General features: G+C 40.6%; 1 protein-coding gene across 2 annotated transcripts in view; it reads right to left on the bottom strand.

The window, feature by feature from the left end:
• The window catches only part of luzp1 (leucine zipper protein 1), a 57309-nt gene that overhangs the window by 13595 nt on the left and 22565 nt on the right, over positions 1 to 21149 (bottom strand). The window contains exons 1-3 of one of the 2 annotated variants that reach the window (XM_053509478.1): positions 19961 to 20455; positions 19710 to 19788; positions 84 to 3186 (exon numbers count right to left, since the gene is read on the bottom strand). In XM_053509478.1, coding sequence (XP_053365453.1) covers positions 84 to 2957 — 2874 coding nt within the window. In that variant the 5' untranslated portion in view covers positions 2958 to 3186; positions 19710 to 19788; positions 19961 to 20455. Of the gene's footprint in view, positions 1 to 83; positions 3187 to 19709; positions 19789 to 19960; positions 20456 to 21149 lie in introns of those variants that run through there. The other variant, XM_053509477.1, reaches the window with a different exon arrangement.

Raw genomic sequence — 21149 nt, 5'->3', positions numbered from 1 at the left:
TTTACTTAATTCAAACCACAAAAAAAAAAAAAAAAAAAACTTTTTACAGTAAATGTTTTAGAAAAAATATAAGGAATACTTACAGGGGGTTCTTTTCGCATTCTTGGTTGCAGCTGCTGGGCACAGACAGGCTCATGAGAGATAATTGTTTGATCAATCTGGGACACGTTCTTGTGCCTGCGAGACAACTCCAGGGAATCCCGACCAATATTTCCAGTACTGATCCTCCGCATGTATCTCTCGGCTGGGCTTGGCTTTCCACATCGTGTGGGGACACTGGGAGACGTTAAATTATCATCCGTGTCCAGGATAGTAGTAGCTCTGTAGGCTCTCCATGTTGAGGGTTCCGTTTCATCCTCCAAACCATCATGTCTTGGTCCCTGACTAAGTTGGTCCACAGATACTGCACCTCGAGTCCTCCATGCACTTCTAACGGTCACATTCTTCATCTCTGGCACGTTATCTTCGTGGTCGTTGGTGTGGCTTCTGCGGCTAGTGACTGTGGTAGTAGTGGTGGTAGTAGTAACGCTTCCACTGCTCTCAAAACCAGATTCACTGTTGTTCAGCTCAGAGGATATTTCCGGTGACTGAAAGTTCAAACTGCTTCTGGACAGAACGGTGGTTTCTATATGAGCTGTCTCCAAGACATCTCGAAGATCTGAGTCATCGGTATCACCCTCACATGGCCTTAGAGTAATCTCGCTCTTGGGAATGGATATTTCATATGGGATTGTGATGCTGCCTCTGAGCTCAGCATTTGGAACAATGACAATGTTGCTGGTGGAAGTGTGTCGCTCCTTGGCCGGAGGTTCACTTGAAACGCTGCTGCTTCGACTGCTGGTTCGAGAAGAGCTGGGGTCATTGGGATAGAAAGTAATGCTGCTGGTCATTTTGCTAGGCTTGGTGGCTATTTTTGGTTTCTCATTGCTATGTGTTGGTTCTATGCTCCCACCTGACATCATTTCCTTCATATCATACTCTACGATGGCAGGCTTGATGAGTACCTTAGAGCATAGAGACTCACGTGGACTGCACACACGTTGGATTTCAATCCCAGTGGATACCTGTAATGGTTCCTGAGGTTCACCTTCTCCACCACTCATTAGTGCCCTGTGCTGCTCTTCATCATAAGAGCTCCTTGTTGAAGATCCCCCCGAGTGAGAATCTTGCAATCGTGTGTACCTTGAAAACTTGGAATCTATTGGTCTGCTCCTTAAAACAGATGATACATGAGCAGTGTCTTGCTCACCCACTGATCGCTTTGATCCAACAGATTCTGTTTCAGAGGCTGACGAGTGACCTTCAGATCCATGATCAACATAACCTGATGGCGTTACATGGGATCTGTACGCAGTATAAGACCCATTTGCCTGAGAAAGGCTCGACACTGCAGCTACCTCCTGTGGTGGAGCAGAAGACTCAGTTTCAGTCACTCTGTTCTTTTCTGTTGGGGCCACAACGCGACTTACTTTTTTGCTTTCGGGATTGCCTGGTTTAACCAATACCTTTCCAGGCTTTTGGTCACTGGCAGCAGGAGGGTAACGGCTAAGTACAGAAAACTTTTTATCACTTGCAGATCCGACGGATGTGGCCTGAAAGGGACTTCCGAGTTTCTCCTCAGCACTTTTGCCATCTTTTAGCCCAGTGTCACCAGTTTTCACCCCAGTCTTCTTGGGCCTATGGGCAGGACTTAGTGCCCTCCGTGTGGGCGATTTCTCGGTTGATTTGCCAAGTTCTTTATTCTTAAATTTCATTTGCTGTGGTGAATTGTCTCTTCTTTTGTACTTTGGGTTAACTGTCTCAGTTGCAGCCAAAACCCTAGCCTTCTTTTCCTGCCTAAAGCCTCCACGTATGTTAATTTCCTCAGTTTCGGCTTTGCCATTCTCAAGAACGTTTGTTGCACTGGACACAACCAGGCTTCCATTACTACTATTATTACTGCTAAAAAGCTGAATCTTAAGCTGCTCAAGTTGGTCCATCAGAACTTGGTTGCGACTCCTCTCTTGCTGAAACTTTTCCTCTAGCTCAGCATTCTTTGATTCTGTGTTTTTTAGGTCCCCTTCTACCATCTCCAGCCGCTTCAGACGGCTCTTTAGATGCTCTACTTCTTGTGTAAGGTCTTTGATCTTGTTGTCCTCCTGCCCTTCTAGGCTGTTTTTCTCATTCTCCGATTTGTTTCTCAAGCCCAAATCATGCGAGAGCTTCTTCTTACGTGCCAGTTTGCTACTGAGGCCAGCTGAGAGGTCGTCCTCAATTATAAGATCATGGGACTGGTTGAAACTATGATCTAACAAACCTACCTTACTCTTCTGTTCAAGTTTTTCAGTTAATTTGAGAATGATTTTCTCATCTTCTCTCTGTTTTTCCAGAAGCTTTTTGCGCTCCATAACAAATGTCTGAGTGAGGCCTTTTAGTTTCTCCATCTCTGTGGTCAGGGCCTGCTCTGCACGGTTCAGAGATGCCTCAGAGGAATCCATTTCCTTTACTCTGCCCTTCAGGGCCTCTAGCTCAGCCGAGAGCTTCTTAGTAAGATTCTTTTCCTCATTAAGGCTCAGGCAGAGCTGCGAGCAGTCTGATTTGCTCTTCCCAAATGCTTCCTCTAGCTTCTCCAGTTCGGTCATTTTGAGCTGAAGACGCTCAATCTCCGATTTAAGCTCCTTAGTAAGAGTCTCTTCCTCTTCAAGCTTCTCCTTTAACGATCGGCAAAGATCTTCTGCTTTTCTCACCTCCTCATCCTTCCCTTCAATTTTAAGAACTCTTTTTCGAAGTGCTTCGACATCACTGAGCAAGGATGAGTTACTTCCCTCGGCCTGAATGATTTTGTCTTGGACGTCCAGAAGCTCATCCTCAGCCTTGTGCAGCTTATTTGTGGCCTCCTCAAGCTCATCCAGACGGCGACCCAGACTTTGAAGTTTGTGCCTGAGATGGCGGTTGGTTGTGTCCTTGAACTCCGTCATACTGATATCTAATTCTACACTCTTCGAAGATTTATATGCTGCCTTTGTGGGAGGATACACATTTGTGTAGTCAAGTCTTATTGCTCCAGAATGCCTACAGAGGAAGGATGGGAAATTGTTGTCCTTGAACCTGAAGAGTGCACACCTTAACCTGGCTGCTGCTTGATATTCTGGTTAGTCCAACTTCTCTGCCGCTTGATTCTGGCAAGTGTGCTGGGGGACTTATCGCCTACAAGAGAGAAAAGTAGCAGTGTGTTAAAAACCTTTAGATCAAACCAGTGGATCTGGTGGGTTACAAATACAAGTAAACACACATACAATCTGTATAAAACAGTCAAAGCAAATATCCACAATTGCTGTTTATATAAACCAACTATGACGCATGATATCTGTGCAACGACAGTACTTCTGACCTCCTGGAATCACAGAGTCACTAACACAGTCTTGCAAGGTCATGCTATAAGTTTTTTAGGAATGGAAAACACTCCGCACCTTAAGAAAGAACTGCAAAAGCCTGTAGCTCAGGGAGGATGAGCAGCATCTAACCTTTTGTTATTAACACATTGCATTGTGTCTCACTCACCTCCTTGGTATGAAGCTAAGCTTTACTTGTGTAGTAATATTCACAAGGTTACATTCAGACTTCGATCTGGAGAACAATCAAATGCAATACAGTCATATTTTTAATGGGTGAGGCTTGGTCTTCATCTCCATCACTTACACCCTCCATAGGCCTATGTATAGCTGTTCAGAAGATTAAATTCTTTATATAATTATGCTGGTCTTATGCTTGCGTCAAACTGTGGGCGTGTCTTAAATTGTCCGCTGGACAGAATTCAATGAAACCTTTGCAGTACTTGGATATCAGCCAGAAGGATTTGTATGTGGCAGAAATATACATGGGCTTCAATCTGAAATAATGGTATCTTTGATTTTAGCTCTAACCTTTTAACTACTTCTACAAACTCTTTAACCGTTAATGATGAGTACCAATGATAGTATGCCATATGTGGTTTCCAATCTAAAAAAAATAAATAAATAAACAAATAAAAAAGTAAAAAAAAAAAAAAACCACATATATATACACATATGTGTGTATGTATGTATGTATGAATGAATATATGAATTGACTCCCCCCCCCCCCCCAATTCATAGTTTATAAAATAGGTGGTACTTCGCAGCAAATTAAAGCTAACACACACCTGTACACTACTTTATGAGTTCTCTAACCAGTGCATGTAATGGATCTCAACGGTGTTTAAAAAGATGTTAACATTCTTTGGACTTAAATTAAATTAACCTTTTTAAAAAAAAAACTAAATTAAAAAACGTTTCAGAACCAACCCATCATCATATCGGATCCTAATACCTGATCTCTAATGTCAGACTCATTACTTCAGCTTTTTTGAACCACAGGGGACTGAAGGAAAAAGGCGGAGTGCGCACAGAGGCCCAGAGCCAGCGCTGCTCAAAGCCTGCAATAAAACAGCATTGATTTCCTGCTCACATTTTCACTGACATCAGCACATCTCAATGACGCCGGCCTCCCTCTTCACGGCCACCCCTGGAGCGAGCGGCGGGTAAGACTCGGGCTCTCGTTTAGCACCGATTCAACTCATAGACAGAATCAGAATATTCGCTGAAACCACGCGTGGCCTCTGAAACACACTGCTATACATAGAACGGTGGAAATAACGCTGCATAGGCACTAGAGGGTACACTTTTGGTTCTACATTGTGACAGCCAGAAATACACAAGTATTTTAATCTGTAGATATTCTATTCTGGGGAGTGAAACAGAAGATGGCGAGGGTCCCAGGGTCGGCCACAATCGGACGAAGAGACGAATGAATGGAGTCAATATCGAGCTTATGGATTACATTCAGGGCTATTTCTTTAACACCCCAGCCCCCACCCTCCCATGTCCTTGAAAGATGACAACAAGGAGGAAGCACTTAGTGTAAATCCAATCTGCTCTTCATTCATGATGAAGTCTTTACACTAACACAATGCAGTACACACGTCACTTCAACCGATGCTCTGCCTTGTGATCATTTCTGTATATCCACACTTAATTCCTAATCAGCTTTACCTCTCATTCAGCTTCATTATTTACCTTTACAGCCATTAATTAAATTAGCCATTATCACCACAAATCTGAAGAGGTTTATTACTTTTAAACTACAGTAAGAGGCATTGAGATTGCCATCACGCCCGTCTGTATAGCATGTCGCCTTCATGACCCCTTCATGAGTTCTAGGGATTTCAATTGTACCCATAAGAATCACCTAAAGTTTGGTCTTCATGGACTGTGATCTCTCGGGTACAACTGCTGGCAAATCTGGGACTTTTTCAGTCATACAAACCATCTTATTATTGATCAGTTTAGGTTTTTTATATACAATATCTTATTTGTGCAAGTCAAAAAACTTGTTTCTTTTGTATATAAAGCTTGTTTTTAAATGTTATATACAGGGAATCTACATATGCGAAATATAATTTATACAGACACTAGAGTGTACATTATTGTCTGTAATGTTTATTTTATTAAATGATCATATAAATGTAACTTGGGGACACGACTTGTTTAATAACAGGTTCTAAAATAAATAAATAATAAAAAAAAAACAATAAAACTTTTGATTGGCAGTTAGGCAACTCTAAATGAACTTCTCCTCTGCAGCAGAGCTCAGTTTTGGTCTTGTTTTCCTGCGAAGGTCTTCATGAGTGACAGTTTCATCATGGAGCTTGATGGGTTTTAAAAATGCACTTGAGACAATACTGTTCTAGTGAGAACTGTTCCAGAACAGCTGACTGTTGTTGTTGAATTAGAGGGCATCTGCAAGCTTTTGACTGGCGCAGTACATGATTTGACTGTAAATAGAACAGATTATGTAGCGTACAGGGATCTGGTTTTGCCTCACAAGACTATGTTCAGTTAGAGCTAACAATCTTATCAAAGAAAACGAAAAAACAGCGTGGGAAGGTACACTGCTGTGAGCTCGGCTCTGAGATAACAGTGAAGAGTCTCACGAGTGCCAGCAGAAATGTAATGTATAATGTGAATTAATAGAGTATTAATTGAGTGTCACCTTATGACCTTTTCCCAATCACTCAGAATCTTAACGTTAGCTAGAAAACAAAAAAAGTGTTTAATTAATCACTGTCATTCATGATTATTATTAAAAAAAATTTTTTTACAAAGATGACAATACATCACTATACTTTAAGGCTTTAATAAAGCACTGGACAGTTTTTCTCTCAATTCCAGTCGGACCAGGCAGATACGACACTCTGTATTAATCCGGCTCTCTATGAAAGATAATTTTTTTAGAATGTTTATCAGTTTAGTCCTAGAGTAAGAAGCAGCTGCGGTTTCTCCTCTTGATATTTTTTACTTTAAAAGAACTTTGTTCTTTTAAAAGAAGTTTGGACTTGTTCTTCGTGAAATGCCCGGGTGGCTCCCATTATTTTGCGTAAGTCCCGTAAAGTCACGTCATCATTTTAAGAGAACGGTGTGTGTACATCAAAGAGAGATCCAGTGATGATGAGAACCAATCAGTCAGAATTCAGGCCCCAACATAGTACAGAAACTACTATGAGCAAATAGTAGTAAGCAAATGACTTGTTATAAGCTTCAGACCAAGGCTGCATCTCAATACTAGTCTTACTTGAACTTAGTGCTGCATTCGACATTATAGATCATATTATTCTCATAGACTGCTTACAAAATCACATAGGTATTCAGGGACAGGCATTAAAATGGTTTAGATCATAAATGTCTAACCGATACCATTTTGTAGATCTGAACAGAGAACTGTCTGGTGTAATGGCAGTAAAATATGGGGTCCCACAAGGGTCAGTTTTAAAACCTTTGCTGTTTTCAATATACATGCTTCCCTTGGGAAACATAATTAGAAGACATGGGATTAGTTTCCATTGTTATGCTGATGATACCCAATTATACATCTCAACAAAACCAGATGAAATACCCAAGTTGTCTAGACTAACTGATTGTGTCCAGGATATAAGAGACTCAATGACCGATAACTTAAAAAAAAAAAAAACTAAATTCAGATAAGACAATGATATTACCCATCGGCCCAAAAAACAGTACACAACAGCTCTTACACTACAGCCTGCGTTTAGAAGGATGTACTGTTACTACTAGCTCAACAGTGAAAGACCTGGGCGTAATATTAGACAGTAACTTGGCCTTTTAATATCATATCTCCAATATCACAAAACAGCCTTTTTCCACCTTATAAATATTGCCAAACTTAGGAGTATCCTATCCGTATCTGGTGCAGAAAAGCTAGTTCATGCATTCATGACCTCCAGACTGGACTATTGTAATGCATTACTAGGTGGTTGTCCTGCATCCTCAATAAACAAGCTTCAGTTAGTCCAAAATGCAGCCACCAGGGTTCTCACTAGATCCAGAAAATATGATCATATAACCCCAATATTATCATCCCTGCACTGGCTACCTGTTCAGTTTAGAATTAATTACAAAATAGTATTACTTACATACAAGGCTTTAAATAGTTTAGCTCCCACATACCTAACCAGTCTTCTGATACGCTACAATCCCCCACGTTCCTTAAGATCACAAAACTCCGGACTTCTTGTAATTCCCAGAATTTTAAAACCTACAAAAGGGGGCAGGGCTTTTTTATATTTAGCTCCAAAGCTTTGGAATAGCCTTCCAGACAGTGTTCGGGGCTCAGACACAGTTTCCCAGTAGACTCAAGACAGCTCTAGCTGAATTCTGCCTTATTATGATTGGAGCTACACATCCTGCTCCTGTGCTCCCAGTGATCCAGACCCCATCTGCCCTCTGCACCTACTGACTCATCCCTATGCTGGACTGGACTTTATGTTAATTTAAATAACTTCTGTTATATTGAACTGAATGTTATATAATTTCTATCTGTTATCACCCAGATGAGAATGGGTTCCCTGTTGAGTCTGGTTCCTCTCAAGGTTTCTTCTTATTGCCATCTCGGGGAGTTTTTCCTCGCCACTGTCACCCTCGGCTTGATCATCAGGAACAATCTCATTATTATCTAGACACATTTTTCTCACACATAAACACTACCATAAATTTTCTTTTTTATTTTTGTGAAGCTGCTTTGAGACAATGACCTTCGTTAAAAGCGCTATATAAATAAAATATATATACACACACACACACGTACATACATATACGTATACACGTATACACACACAAACACTCATTAGGTTATGAGAGAGGAAACTGTGGAAACCTTCAAAAAAGCATAACTGAAATTCCACAGGAAGCAGGTACAGGCCTCACATGGTGCAAAAGCAGCCCCGGTAAAGTAGGGCATGCCACACACACACACACACACACACACTCACCAGAATCTCAAACATTTACACAAACACACACACACAAGTAGCAGTGTAGCGAGCGCCAAGGAAATCAGCGCGCCTGCTTGTATTTAAGCTCTTCATTAGGCAGGAATGAAAGACGAAATGGACAATTTGCACACATGGCCGCTCCTTCACAAAGAGCAGTTACATACCCCAATGTTCTCGCTCTAACACACACACACACTCAACACACTGTACCACACACTCAACACACACACACTTAACACACACACACACTCAACACACACACACACACACTCAACACACTGTCTCCACCTCCATCCAGCTTTCGTTTCTAACCTTTCACAAACATAATTACTAGTTAGTCTTGTTAAGTGAGGTGGAAAAGCTCGCTGGAATATTATTTATGTTTGTTGTTGTTATAGTAACCGTCAGTTAGGTGGAACGCTCGCTAGTAGCGCCGTCACTCTTCTGACTCAAGCTGCTCTGGTTTTTGTAGAAAAAAGATGAAAAAAAAAATGAAAAAACGAACAAGAAGCCCAGCTCATTATACACACACACACACACACACACACACACACACACACACACACACACACACACACACACTTTCCTACACATTAATTAGCGCTCTGCTGGACACTCATGCACATGCATGAAATATTACATGACATAAATCCGCATGCCTTCTCCTGCTCGGCCACTGAAGCGTCTGAAGTCGAGCAGGCGAGTAAAAATTCAGCGCCGGGTCACAATCATAAAGAAGAAAAACAACTAAACGATTAGGGCTTGAGATTTTTGTCACCCCTATTTATTTATTTATTTATTTGACATTGTTTTGTCCTAATGTATTCAATATGTTTTAGAAATTCTTTGGGCCAGTTTGCTGAAACCAAAAACCGACTCAGGGTTACTGTAGGTCGCTTTTAAGTTGTTTTACTGGTGAATATTAATTTAGCAGTTTTTACGGCTGAGCAGTAAAGAAATAAAACCCTAAAGATTAAAGAGCGCTGAGACACAGCAAGAACATAAAGACAAGTTACACTTACTGCCCTAAATGTCTCTCCACTGGGGTTTATAAAAAAAAAAAAAAAATAAAAAAAAAACCTGCACACAATAATATTTCACTTTGATTTGATTAGACACACTGGGGGGTCCAGTTCATGTGTGAAAGTGAGTCCTCGTGCTCCCAGAGCCGCTCTTACACACTCTGAGTCCTGGAATATGTTCATCCCATCAGAGAAGAAGAAACCCTCCGTAGATGTGATGACCTGGTGATTCAGTACATTCAGGTGGTCAGCTGACTTCATTTTATTGCCCCATAACGTTACTGAGTCTAGACCTGAGTAACTGATCAACCCCAGATCATAACACTGTCTCCAGAGGCTTGTACAGTGGACACTATGCATGATGGGAGCATCGCTTCATGTCCTTCCCTTCTCACCCTGACACGCCCATCACTCTGGAATAGGCTCAGTCTGGACTCATCAGGTCACATGACCTTTTTCCATCGCTCCAAAGTCCAGTCTTTATGATCCCTAACAAACTGAAACCTTTTTCCTGAACAAGTGGTTTTATTATGGACACACAGCTGTTTAGTCCCAATCCTGAGAGTTCTCATCACACTGTGTGTGTGTGTGTGTATGTGTGTGTATATGGAAATGCTCTCACTTTCACTAATAAACACAGCTCTGGTTACTTTTATGATGCAACTTCTCAGCGTCTAAGTGATGCCTGATTACCTTCATCCGTATTTATTTTTTTTTGTGTGAAGTTTACAGGTCAGAACTACTTCATGTTCTTATATGATGGGTTTTAGGTCTCAAGTGCATAATGTTTGCCATATAAGGGGATGCTGTTATAAAAAATATATCAACACCTTCAACACATCACCTTCTGACCAATCAGGATACAGAATGAGGAGACGGTAGCTTTCTGAGCAAGCAGGTGAGTAAGATGTAATGCTGAGCTGATCAGTCTACAACACATTCGCCCTCATTCACACGATCCCTCTTGTGCTTCGTCTGCTTGATGACCTCTGTACAAGGTCACATTATTTTTTAGTGCGGTGCTCTCTGTACTGCGTAGCAGTTATGCCAGTAATATAGTATAATTATATCAATAACATTTAAAATTGACATCATGAGACAGATGGAGAAAGATATGAGAAGGTCGGTGAGCTATTGAATTCACTTTACTTGAGAATTAATACACAAGGGCAATACCAAAACAAAATTTCTAAAATATGATCAAAAGATGTTTTTATTAAAAAGCAATGTAGCCTAGGATTTAAAAAGCCAACATCCAGAATCTGGAATTAAAAACGTACAAAACAAATGGTCAATATGAGGAGCCACACTGAGAATAATATGCCGAATAGAACAAGCTGATGGGAGCTAAAGATGGGAATCACCAGGGAACACCCGATACGATACCATCACGATACTAAGGCGCTGATTCAAATTGTATTGCGATTCTGTTAATATCACAATTTTATAAATCTCTTGATTCAAAATTACATTTTCTAAACAACAATTCTAAACAAAATGGTGTCAATATTTTAGAGCAGGATTATAAAGGAACTGCAACATTTTAACCACCTTAAATGCCAACGTATCAAAATTTAAGAAAAATTTTGACAATTTAACTAAACCACCCTGCAACCAAGAGGACTTATTAGTGGCAGGACGCTTGATACCCCTATCTCACCTACGCAGTTTCGCGCGGTGGCCGTAAGTACGGTTTATCATGATTCAGCGCGAGTTTTGGTGCCGTGATTACGTTTCCATCTTTCCACGCAACAAATGAAACATGTTTAACATGCAGAAGCTCGCGGACCTTGCAGATCTTCGCGGAATGTTGGGCTTGCCTCGAGGTGGCTCACAGTGCCCTTAATACCCCTAATACCCCTTTTTACACCTATGAGGTTAATCACGGTAAGATGCGATGTTAAGCACCGTGAGCTGCCGCGATTGCCCGCCAACGTTTCGCTAACCTTCCGCAAAGTTTTGCATGGTCGGCAAGCTTCCGCGAGGACGGGGAAAAAAAATTAAACATGTTAAACATGTCTAATTTTTCATGCGGAAAGATGGAAACGTAATCACAGCAAAAACCTCGGGGTGAATCATGATGAACCCCTTCTTACGGCCACCGCGCGAAACTGCATAGGTGAGATAGGGGTATTAGACCAACAGCAGTGAATGTGATTTCAGTTTCAGAGTAAGATATGATATGATCATGTCCTTTTTTTTGTCATTTTTAAGTAAGAACTCATCTTTAAGTCAGTCGACCAAAAGACCACTCTTCCTCCAACTTCAAATGGAAAGATTAATTCTCACAGTCATGGTCATCATCACCGCTAGACTGGTGCAACTGGTGTAGCTGATAAATTTGGCCAAAAACATATCTGAACACATTATGAGAAAAATAAAAAATATTGGCCAAAGAATAATTTAATGAATCAAACCACGCCTAAGAACAATTTCTTTCCTCATGGTAAGTTATACAGCTAACATACACTGATTTATTTTAGCTTTCACTGCTTATTCCTCTTCATTTTACTTTACATTTTATACAGAGTTTCCCATTAAGCCTTTTATTCATTCATTATCTATACTGCTGACCTGTACGGGATCCGTGTGTGCCCATAAATCCAGAATCATAAAATGAATGTATAATTTTATAGACCATGATGTAGCTGAGCAATGAAGAACGGTTCCAAATACCTTTAAAGTGAACAATCTGAGCAAGTTTTATACATAAGAGCATTTATGATTCTGAATGTACGTTTAAATACTTTGTTTTTTTTGTACAAATACCCAAAAAAGTTGGAATATGAATTCAAGCAAGAAAAAAAAATTACAGAAAAATAAATACACTTGTGAAGTTGCAGTAATAAAAATGAAACACTACTTAAAACGAAATTCCAAAGAGTAATTTCTTTCTTCCCTGCTTAATTTCTGCTACCCCCCCCCCCCCACTCTCTAAAGTTCCAATCAGAAACCAAATCATTGTGGTGTTACCACACTCGTCCTGGATCTGACGATACAAACATTCTGTCCATCCAGAACAGAGAAACAAACACACACAGACACACTTTATTCTGCACTTGATATCAGTTCTACTCCTACTGGCCTTCACTCTGGTCTCAAGCAAACACAACATACATGCAGGACGTGGCTGATCACAACCTACAGTACAGTACACACCCTCAGAGGTGGAAAAGAGAGAGAGAGAGAGAGAAAGGGCAGGATTGAGACCTTCTCTTAAATCCACAAAGTTCTGGCACAAAGCTCTTGATGCTTAAGTTGCAGTTTTCCTCTATTTTTCCGAAAAAAGACAAAACCGCCCGTCCACACCAGAAGTGCTCGGTTCAAATTAGTGGTCAACGGAAATGATTTTCAGGGGACGATTCCACTTCGGAGGGCACGGAAGTCTTCGACCAATTAAATGCTGGTTAGGGTTTAGCTTGTAAAAATATACTAGATTTAATTTAGACTATTAGCACTTGATTCTTGGCAGTGGATTATTTTAAAATAACCCTAAATTGGTTCCTACTCCTTAATCAAGCATGGGGCAGCATCAGTCCTGTCCCAGTGGGCCTGTATTAACGTCTGGGTGGTTAGAAAGAGCATTAGGTGCAATAACACTTCTATGGTACTAAATGAGGCAGCAACATCTAAATAATCATAAGGATGGGCCATTATCAATTTAAAACAGAACTGCCAATCTGATTTTTAAGCATTGTGATACTTAATTTGATTCGTTTTCATTAGCGCTTGCGTTTACTGTCTGATAGACCTCCAGTATTTTACATACATCAACATAAAATATTGTGCAATGTGGGTTTTTGGTTGGTTTAACGTCATGTTTTAAACAACAGCCTGTAGACACAAAAGATGAAAAAGCAGCTAGCAGATTAATAATCCGGCAAAACCCAAGTATTTTCCAAGTACTTTGCAGAAAATGTGAGCAGTTTGTTTCCTGCAGAAAGCTGCGAGAAATTTAAAGCAGTGTTTCAATTAAAGATCAATTTAATGTATGAACAGTAGGTTTACCTGAATAATTTAAAAAGAAAAACGATTTTGAACGGGAAACGACCTACAGATAATCAGATAATCTAATCTCCAAATAGCCAGATAGCAGAAAGCAATTAATGCAAATCAATCAACGGTCTTATGGGGGAAACAAACAAACAAACAAAACCCTATGCCTTGGGTTAGGGTTCGTATTAACGAATAATAAAGAATTGAGCTACAGTATGAGTTTGAGTCCTCAGGGTTTCCAGTATGGCCTTGGAGAGATTTTGTCTTCTATTATTACAGTATATGTAGGTTTTCTCAGCAGTAGGGGTCATGTTTAAGGTTTGAGCGATCGAAATGTTCCAAGTTCAAATCTTAGTGTTACCATGGAATCACTGTTGCCTTTAAACAATGCTTGTAAGAATGAACTGCACAGCTGTATGACTGAACCGCATTCCATCTTACATAAAATTGTCTGCCAAGTAGAGATCGGGAAGAAGGAGAAGAAAAAAAAGATTCAGTTACATCACCCGTCTTTTGTGTAACAGTTCATGTATCGCTACAGCGACCCTGAAATCGTTAAATTAATACGTTTGCATTTGATGTGCTCATGATAACGTTGTATCAGGTGGTCACACTGGGTAATTTTCCTTATTTTCAATTCACAATCGATTCACACTTAGGTAAACATTAAAATCATCTAAAATTGACAAATTCTTAATGAAAAACACAAACCGCTTGCGTCTTCCGCATATCCTCGCATTTTGTGAGAGTATCGCTTCTGCTTCTTTTGGGATTAAGGGCAGTTTTGTGTCGTACCGCCACCTACTGGACTGGAGTGTGGAGCAGAAGATTGGCTGGAACATGATTAAAAGTCATTCGTCATAAAAAAAAAAAAAACAAACGATAACCCACACAAGTTACAGAGCATTTAAATGTTTATTAGATATGTTCTATAAAAATTATTTAATACTTCAAAGCCTGGAAGAAATATATCCACTTCAGAGAAACCAGACAAAGTGCTATTGAAACATCACAGCGGCCAAAGACTGAATCGACAGTCTAGCAATAACTCACAGCTCCATGGGACACCGGAAAAACCCTGCGCTATAAAACCCGCTTCAGTCATTTGCTCTGAACAATCGTTTTTATGGCTTGTCTACGGCTGAATCTCTACCAACCAATATAAAACGATGAAAAAGCTTAAAATGTTATTTGCCGGCAACGTCGGAGTCACGGGTCCGGCTCTCAGACTTGAATCGCTGTGTGTTTCTGAGCGACTGATAAGGCAAGCGAGCGTGTCCTTCCTCCTGTAGATACAGACTGTTCTTTCTTTGAATAGGTGCTCAGTAATAATGACAAACCTGGAAACGTTAAGAGGTGCGGTGTCTTTTGAGGCATGAATGTGCGTGTGTGCGTGTGTGTGTGTGTGTGTGTGTGTGTATTTTGTTTTAAATGAGGTAAGGTTCTACAGATGATCTCATCGCCAAGCAGACACATGACCCACTTGGGCAGGAATGTAAGATTATCATCAACAGAATTACACTGAGGAAGAGGGGGAGGGAAATAACCGAGAAAGGAGAGAGAACATGAGAGAAAAAGGAGAGAGGGAGAATTTTCTCAACTGCTGAATGACGTTAAATGTGATGAAACCGAGGACCTACATTTAGAACACGCGTGACTCAACAAAGCCCTTAGCGCTGGTCTGTTTTCGGTATACATCCTTACGATAGGGGGAAAAAAAACCTTGCACTCCTGTATCCGAAGCATAACAGTACAGACCTTATAAACATGACCTTGAGTCATATAAAAGAGAGGAGAGATGGATATACTCGATACTGACGGAACGAAGTTAAAGTTCAATTCAATTTAATTCAATTTTATTTGTATAGCGCTTTTAACAATTTACATTGTCACAAAGCAGCTTTACACAATCAAAAGATCAAAAGTCTTTGGTCATCTATCCGTTATCATCCATCCATCTATCCATGTAACTTTATACATACCAGCCAACGATGATGGAGCTTCAGCCTCATATTGTGCGTGTGTATTCGCCAGAGTCGATCGGTGATCCGTACTGAGTCCTTTTCATAGTTTGGCTCACACACATGAACCGTGGATTCATTGAGAATTTTGACCATCATATGTAAAATAGGTAATTTTACTGTCTTTGTATGGCGTTATATTTAAACACCAGTACTGAGCTAAAAAAATCAATTGAATTCATTTTCACTTGAGAACTCTCTGTTATGATCACCAGATCACAGTGAAACCCACTCAGGTCAAGGAATATCAGGACCAGAACTCGTACTGAGATTTTTTTACTAAAACGAGCCTAAAGGTTTATTATCTGCCCAAGACACCAGCCGAGATGCTCAAAACTAGCCACATTACTACTGTTTATAAACATTAAAGACTCCAAAAATACCACCAATTGTGCGAGTTCTCCCACTTAAAAAGATGAGAGAGGCCTGTAATTTTCATCATAGGTATACCCCAACTATGAGAGACAAAATAAGAAAAAAAAATCCAGAAAATCACATTGTAGGTAAGGTAGGTAGGTAATGAACTAATTGGTAAATTCCTTGGTAAAACGTGTTTCCTCCGAACCATGTGACGCCAGTCGACCGCATCTTCTCGAACTGCTTGCTCATGCACCGTTAGGGGCGGAGTAACACACTCGGAGGAAAGCGCTAGCCGCTCCTTCCATGTGCGCGAGCTCACAGACGCCCCTGATTGGCTCTAGAGCCGTGATTAATGTGGGAGCGCTAAGTACCTCTCATCCCTCCCCCCTGAGAGAGCTCGGCCAATCAGCTCTCTATAGGCCTCCAGCTGTAAAAGGTAAAAGCATCACCAGGGGATCGAACCAGCGATCTCCGGATGATAGGGCGAGCACTTTACCACTGCGCCACTCTGAGGCTCAAGCAAGATTTTTGGCTCTGCAACTACTTGCTCCTCCACTCGTCACCGGTATCAATGGCAACTCCACTATGGCCACGCAAGATCTCACCCCGTGGGGTCAAAAAGATCACAAGAACTGTGAGCAAAAATCCCACAACCACATGGGGGACCTAGTGAATGACCTGCAGAGATACTGCAGTGCCAGACGTGTCCCCCTGCTTAAGCCAGTACATGTCCAGGCCAGTCTAAAGTTTGTTAGAGAGCATTTGGATGATCCAGAAGAGGATTGGGAGAATGTCATATGGTCAGATAAAACCAAAATGCATTCAAAGAACACCATACCTACTGTGAAGCATGGGGGTGGAAACATCACACTTTGGGGCTGTTTTTCTGCAGAGGGACCAGGACGACTGATCCGTGTAAAGGAAAGAATGAATGGGGCCATGTATCGTGTGATTTTGATTAAAAACCTCCATCAGCAAGGGCATTGAAGATGAAACATGGCTGGGTCATTTAGCATGACAATGATCCTAAAAACACCGTCCGGGCAACGAGGGAGTGGCTTCGTAAGAAGCATTTTAAGGTCCTGGAGTGGCCTAGCCAGTCTCCAGATCTCAACCCCATAGAAAATCTTTGGAGGGAGTTGAGAGTCCGTGTTGCCCAGCGACAGCCCCAAAACATCACTGCTCTAGAGGAGATCTGCATGGAGGAACGGGCCAAAATACCAGCAACAGTGTGTGAAAACCTTGTCAAGACTTACAGAAAACGTTTGACCTCCGTCATTGCCAGAAAAGAGTTTATAAAGTATTGAGATGAAATTATGTTATTGACCAAATACTTATTTTCCACCATAATTTACCAATTAATTCATTATAAATCCTACAATGTGATATACAAAGTATATTTTGTCTCTCATAGTTGAGGTATACCTAGGATGAAAATTACAGGCCTCTCTCATCCTTTTTTAACTGGGAGAACTTGCAGAATTGGTGGCTGAATAAATACTTTTTTGCCCCACTGTATATTCACGCAATATGGCAAAAAAAAGGCCCACGTCAAAAAAAAAAAAAAACCTTCACAGAATTATTTACATTTCCTTTTTTTTTTCATTTCATGCCTCATATTGCACTTTAATTTTACATTTGAGTATAAATACCTTTTAATTTTATTTAAAGATTTTATTAATAAATAATGAACATCCTGGATGTTGTGTTCATTTAAGAGTATGGGGAAATGATGCAAAGTCTTCTTTACTTTCTAGAAGTAATAATTGGAAAGCACAATTATATATACAGCAATTACCCATAATGATATATACTTAATACCTTAATCCAATCTAAAATGTGAGTTCTGTTGCACTGTTAAAATATAGTCACTTAAATAAATGCAAACAAGATGCAGAACGCTGGCATGGACTTACAATGTGATATACAAAGTATTTCACTTAGGGTGTTTTTCTCTTTTAAACTTTCCAATGTTCTTGCTCGTTTATCGTTGGCCGATTCCCACCCCCCAGCTGACTCTCGTCCAATCGCATGACAGCTACCGATCAGCGAGGTTTAAGACTTCCATGTGCTTCCTCTGAGACACACGAGGAAAATCAACTGCATCATTTTAAACTGCTCTCGCGCTGCAGAACTCACTCAGAGGAAGTCTTATCCGTTCCCATCACCAAGGCCCAGCTCACACACATGCACGTTTGTCTAGCGTCACTCAGAAGGACAGAGAGAGAGAGAGAGAGAGAGAGAGAGAGAGAGAGAGGGAGAGGGAGAGCACAAAGACGAGAAAGCACGGCTACTTTTGCTATCTTGCTAGCCAAGGACGTCTGCGGCATCGTCGGGATTCGAACGTGCAATCTCCAGGCAATAGTGCGAACGTATTTCTGCGAAGGCGTCACTTTGTAGTCTGGTCAGTCAACCGCTTCAGACGCTGGCCTGCTGGGCGAGCTAAATACGACTCGTCCATCCTGCAGAACAACTCTGATAATCATCATCACATCTCACACCTACAGCCCGCAAGATAGACGTAAGTACTGACAAGATTGTGTGTGTGTGTGTGTGTGTGTGTGTGTGTGTGTGTGTGTGTGAGAGTTAGCAAAGGGAACCGTGGCTCCGAGTTTAATGTACGCAGGAAGTGAATTCACAAAAGGCTCAGAAAGCAAGCATTAAACTCGCACGAAATTTCCTTCCCCTCACACACACACACACTTACTAACTTTTTATCCTTATAGGGTTTTAAACCACACATCACAACAACTCCACAAGTGTAGGCTGCGTCACTGCTTTAATTCACGACACAAACTGATCGACATGTGAAACTGTGATGACCTGCGACCTGAACTCTTGGACCTACTTGATATTAACAGCAATACCCCCCCCCCCCACCCCTTTCTCCCCCTCCCCCTTTCTCATACATTTCACATGCTCCCAGATGGGTTTTTCCACAATGCCATCCCTACTGTACCTCTGGAGTTAGTTTAAAATCTAAAAATAGTTTCCTATTTTGTAGGCTCAGCCCTTGTGATGTTTAAAAACAGAAAAAAATTATATCTTAACATTAATATCAAAATACCCAGATGTTCTTATCAGTTCTTATCTCATCTCAACTGTAAGTTCACATCCGCTTATTTGATTAGAACTCATAAAGTCCCTTATAAACGGATAGGTTTTGTTTCGGAGAGCTCTTCATGAGTCCAATTTGTTCAACAAACATCGTCTCTGTACTGGAATACAAACACAATCTGCTATACACGATATAAGGCTAACATGTTCCATGATCTCGTCCTTGTTCTTTAGAACTGTGCCGATGGTTAAACGATTCATGTTAAAACGAACGAGCCATGTCTGGCATCTTTTTACCTCGCTCCATTCTCTTAAATATTTTCATTTTGTCTCCATCGTCATTGCTCGGCGCTTCTTAGCAGTACCGGCTTCATCGCCGCTGCATTTACGCTCGCTTCCAGACATCCTGGGATGCACGATGCGCGCACATAATGTACGCCAGAGATGTGATCCAACATCCACGGCTGAACACTCACGGATACTCACGCAGGGACGTATCTTCCAAAGTTCGTAACTCGAATGTTTGTATGTAGGGGACCTGCTGCGTCTTTTATATTTTTACTATAATTAACTTTTTGTAAAATTCTGCTAATCTGTATCCGACGTGTAAACCTTCACTTTCGAATTCCAGTCGAGTTTCATTAATAACATCATTACATGGTTGTGCATCAGCTCGTCAGATCCGTTAATTGGTAAAATCTGCGTAATCCAGCTCTCCAGGTAACACGATCATGGCTCGGCCAGGATTTATTTACACTAGTAGAGCAAAAATACACTGATTTATTTAAGTGATATCACACTCGCAGTCCTGAGGTTGTACTGAATATCAGAGCCACATATTAACACCGAGTGAATATTCCTGTAACGCTGGTTAATCAGTGCATCATCATAAACAAAATCAAAACTTACTGTGGAGGGATGCATTCTTTCAGACGAGCAAACGAAGTGACAAATTGTTCTCCATCACTGGTGATCTGTCCATCCTGAGCTGAAACAGGAAAAAAAAACAAAAGAGTGGACTTGAGTATTTATTACACTTCATGACTTTTTGAACTTGAAATGACAGTACCGGACATGAGCATTAACTTCCCAGAAAACAAAAAAAAAAAAAAAAAGGTAAAAGAATTAGAAATTTGGAAATAAATTGTGATTATAATTACCAAAATTAAAAAACACGCCGCTGGAAAAAAAAAAATTAGACAAGCAGGGAATTCATTCAATGATTTTTACCAGACCCTCTTCAGAATAAACATCCTTAAGAGTCACGCCATGCCTCCTTAGTCATCCAAACACACACACACACACACACACACACACACACACACAGTCAGACGCTGTCGACCTCCAAATCTGACAGAGTGAACGTTTATCCTCTCGTCCAGCTGAGAAACACTCTCACTATTGAGCGCGTGTCCAGCCGGAGACGCGGAGCTTAAACTACAGGTAATGAGAGGACACTCGGGAAACGTGTGTGATGTCTTCAGGAATTCTGCTGCTAATTTGTTGCTTGGTTCGGCTTTTTGCTCGCCGGCAGATGTGCGTCAAACGAGGACGTCACACCGGGAGGTTTATAGAGCTCGCTGCAGGGAGGCTAAACACACGTAAACTGCGTTTATACGCCGCAGGAATTTTTCCGAAATATGGTTTATCCGTCCCTGACTAGCCTTTTTTGAACACGTTTTTTTTTTTTTTGTCGAAATCGTTCTTCAACAACGAATTTCAGCTTCAACTCGTTTTTTCTTTCTTCTTTTGAAATGAATTCAATTAAATTTTATTTGTACCACCTTTTTAAGAAACGTCATCATCTCAAAAGCAGCTTTACAGAATTAAGAACTCATGGAAATAAACTGGAACAAAACTATAACTATCGGTTTGTCCTCACACCATGAGACACCATGGAAGAATGTTTAAATCAAAAAAGTCAACAAGGTTAGCCGGACGATTTTCACCACTAATTCAGTTCATTTGAATTGATTCAAGCATTTTTCAACAAGTTCCAATAACTTTTGGAAATATTTATACGAGGGCGAGTTAAAATGATCCGCACTCTGGCTCTAGATTATTTTTTTTAATTAATTTTAGAAAAGACAACTACATTTTTCTACATCTTGCTCTTCAGTAAACTTTGTCCATCTGCCAACAAGCTCCGGTATTCCCTTATTAAAAATGTTTTAGGTCAAACTGCGAGCCACGGGTGCGCTGCCGTCTTCAATTCTTCATCAGAGAATTGAACTTAAAATAACTGGAGTGCGTATAATTTTTGACTCACCCTTATATTATTAAATATATGCATTATGCATAGCAATTGTTTCAATTAAAACATTTGTAAATGCAATTTAAAAGTTAAAG

This window comes from Clarias gariepinus, chromosome 13 (genome assembly GCF_024256425.1).
Source record: "Clarias gariepinus isolate MV-2021 ecotype Netherlands chromosome 13, CGAR_prim_01v2, whole genome shotgun sequence".
NCBI lineage: Eukaryota > Metazoa > Chordata > Actinopteri > Siluriformes > Clariidae > Clarias > Clarias gariepinus.
This window is presented reverse-complemented; position numbering and strand designations above follow the sequence as displayed.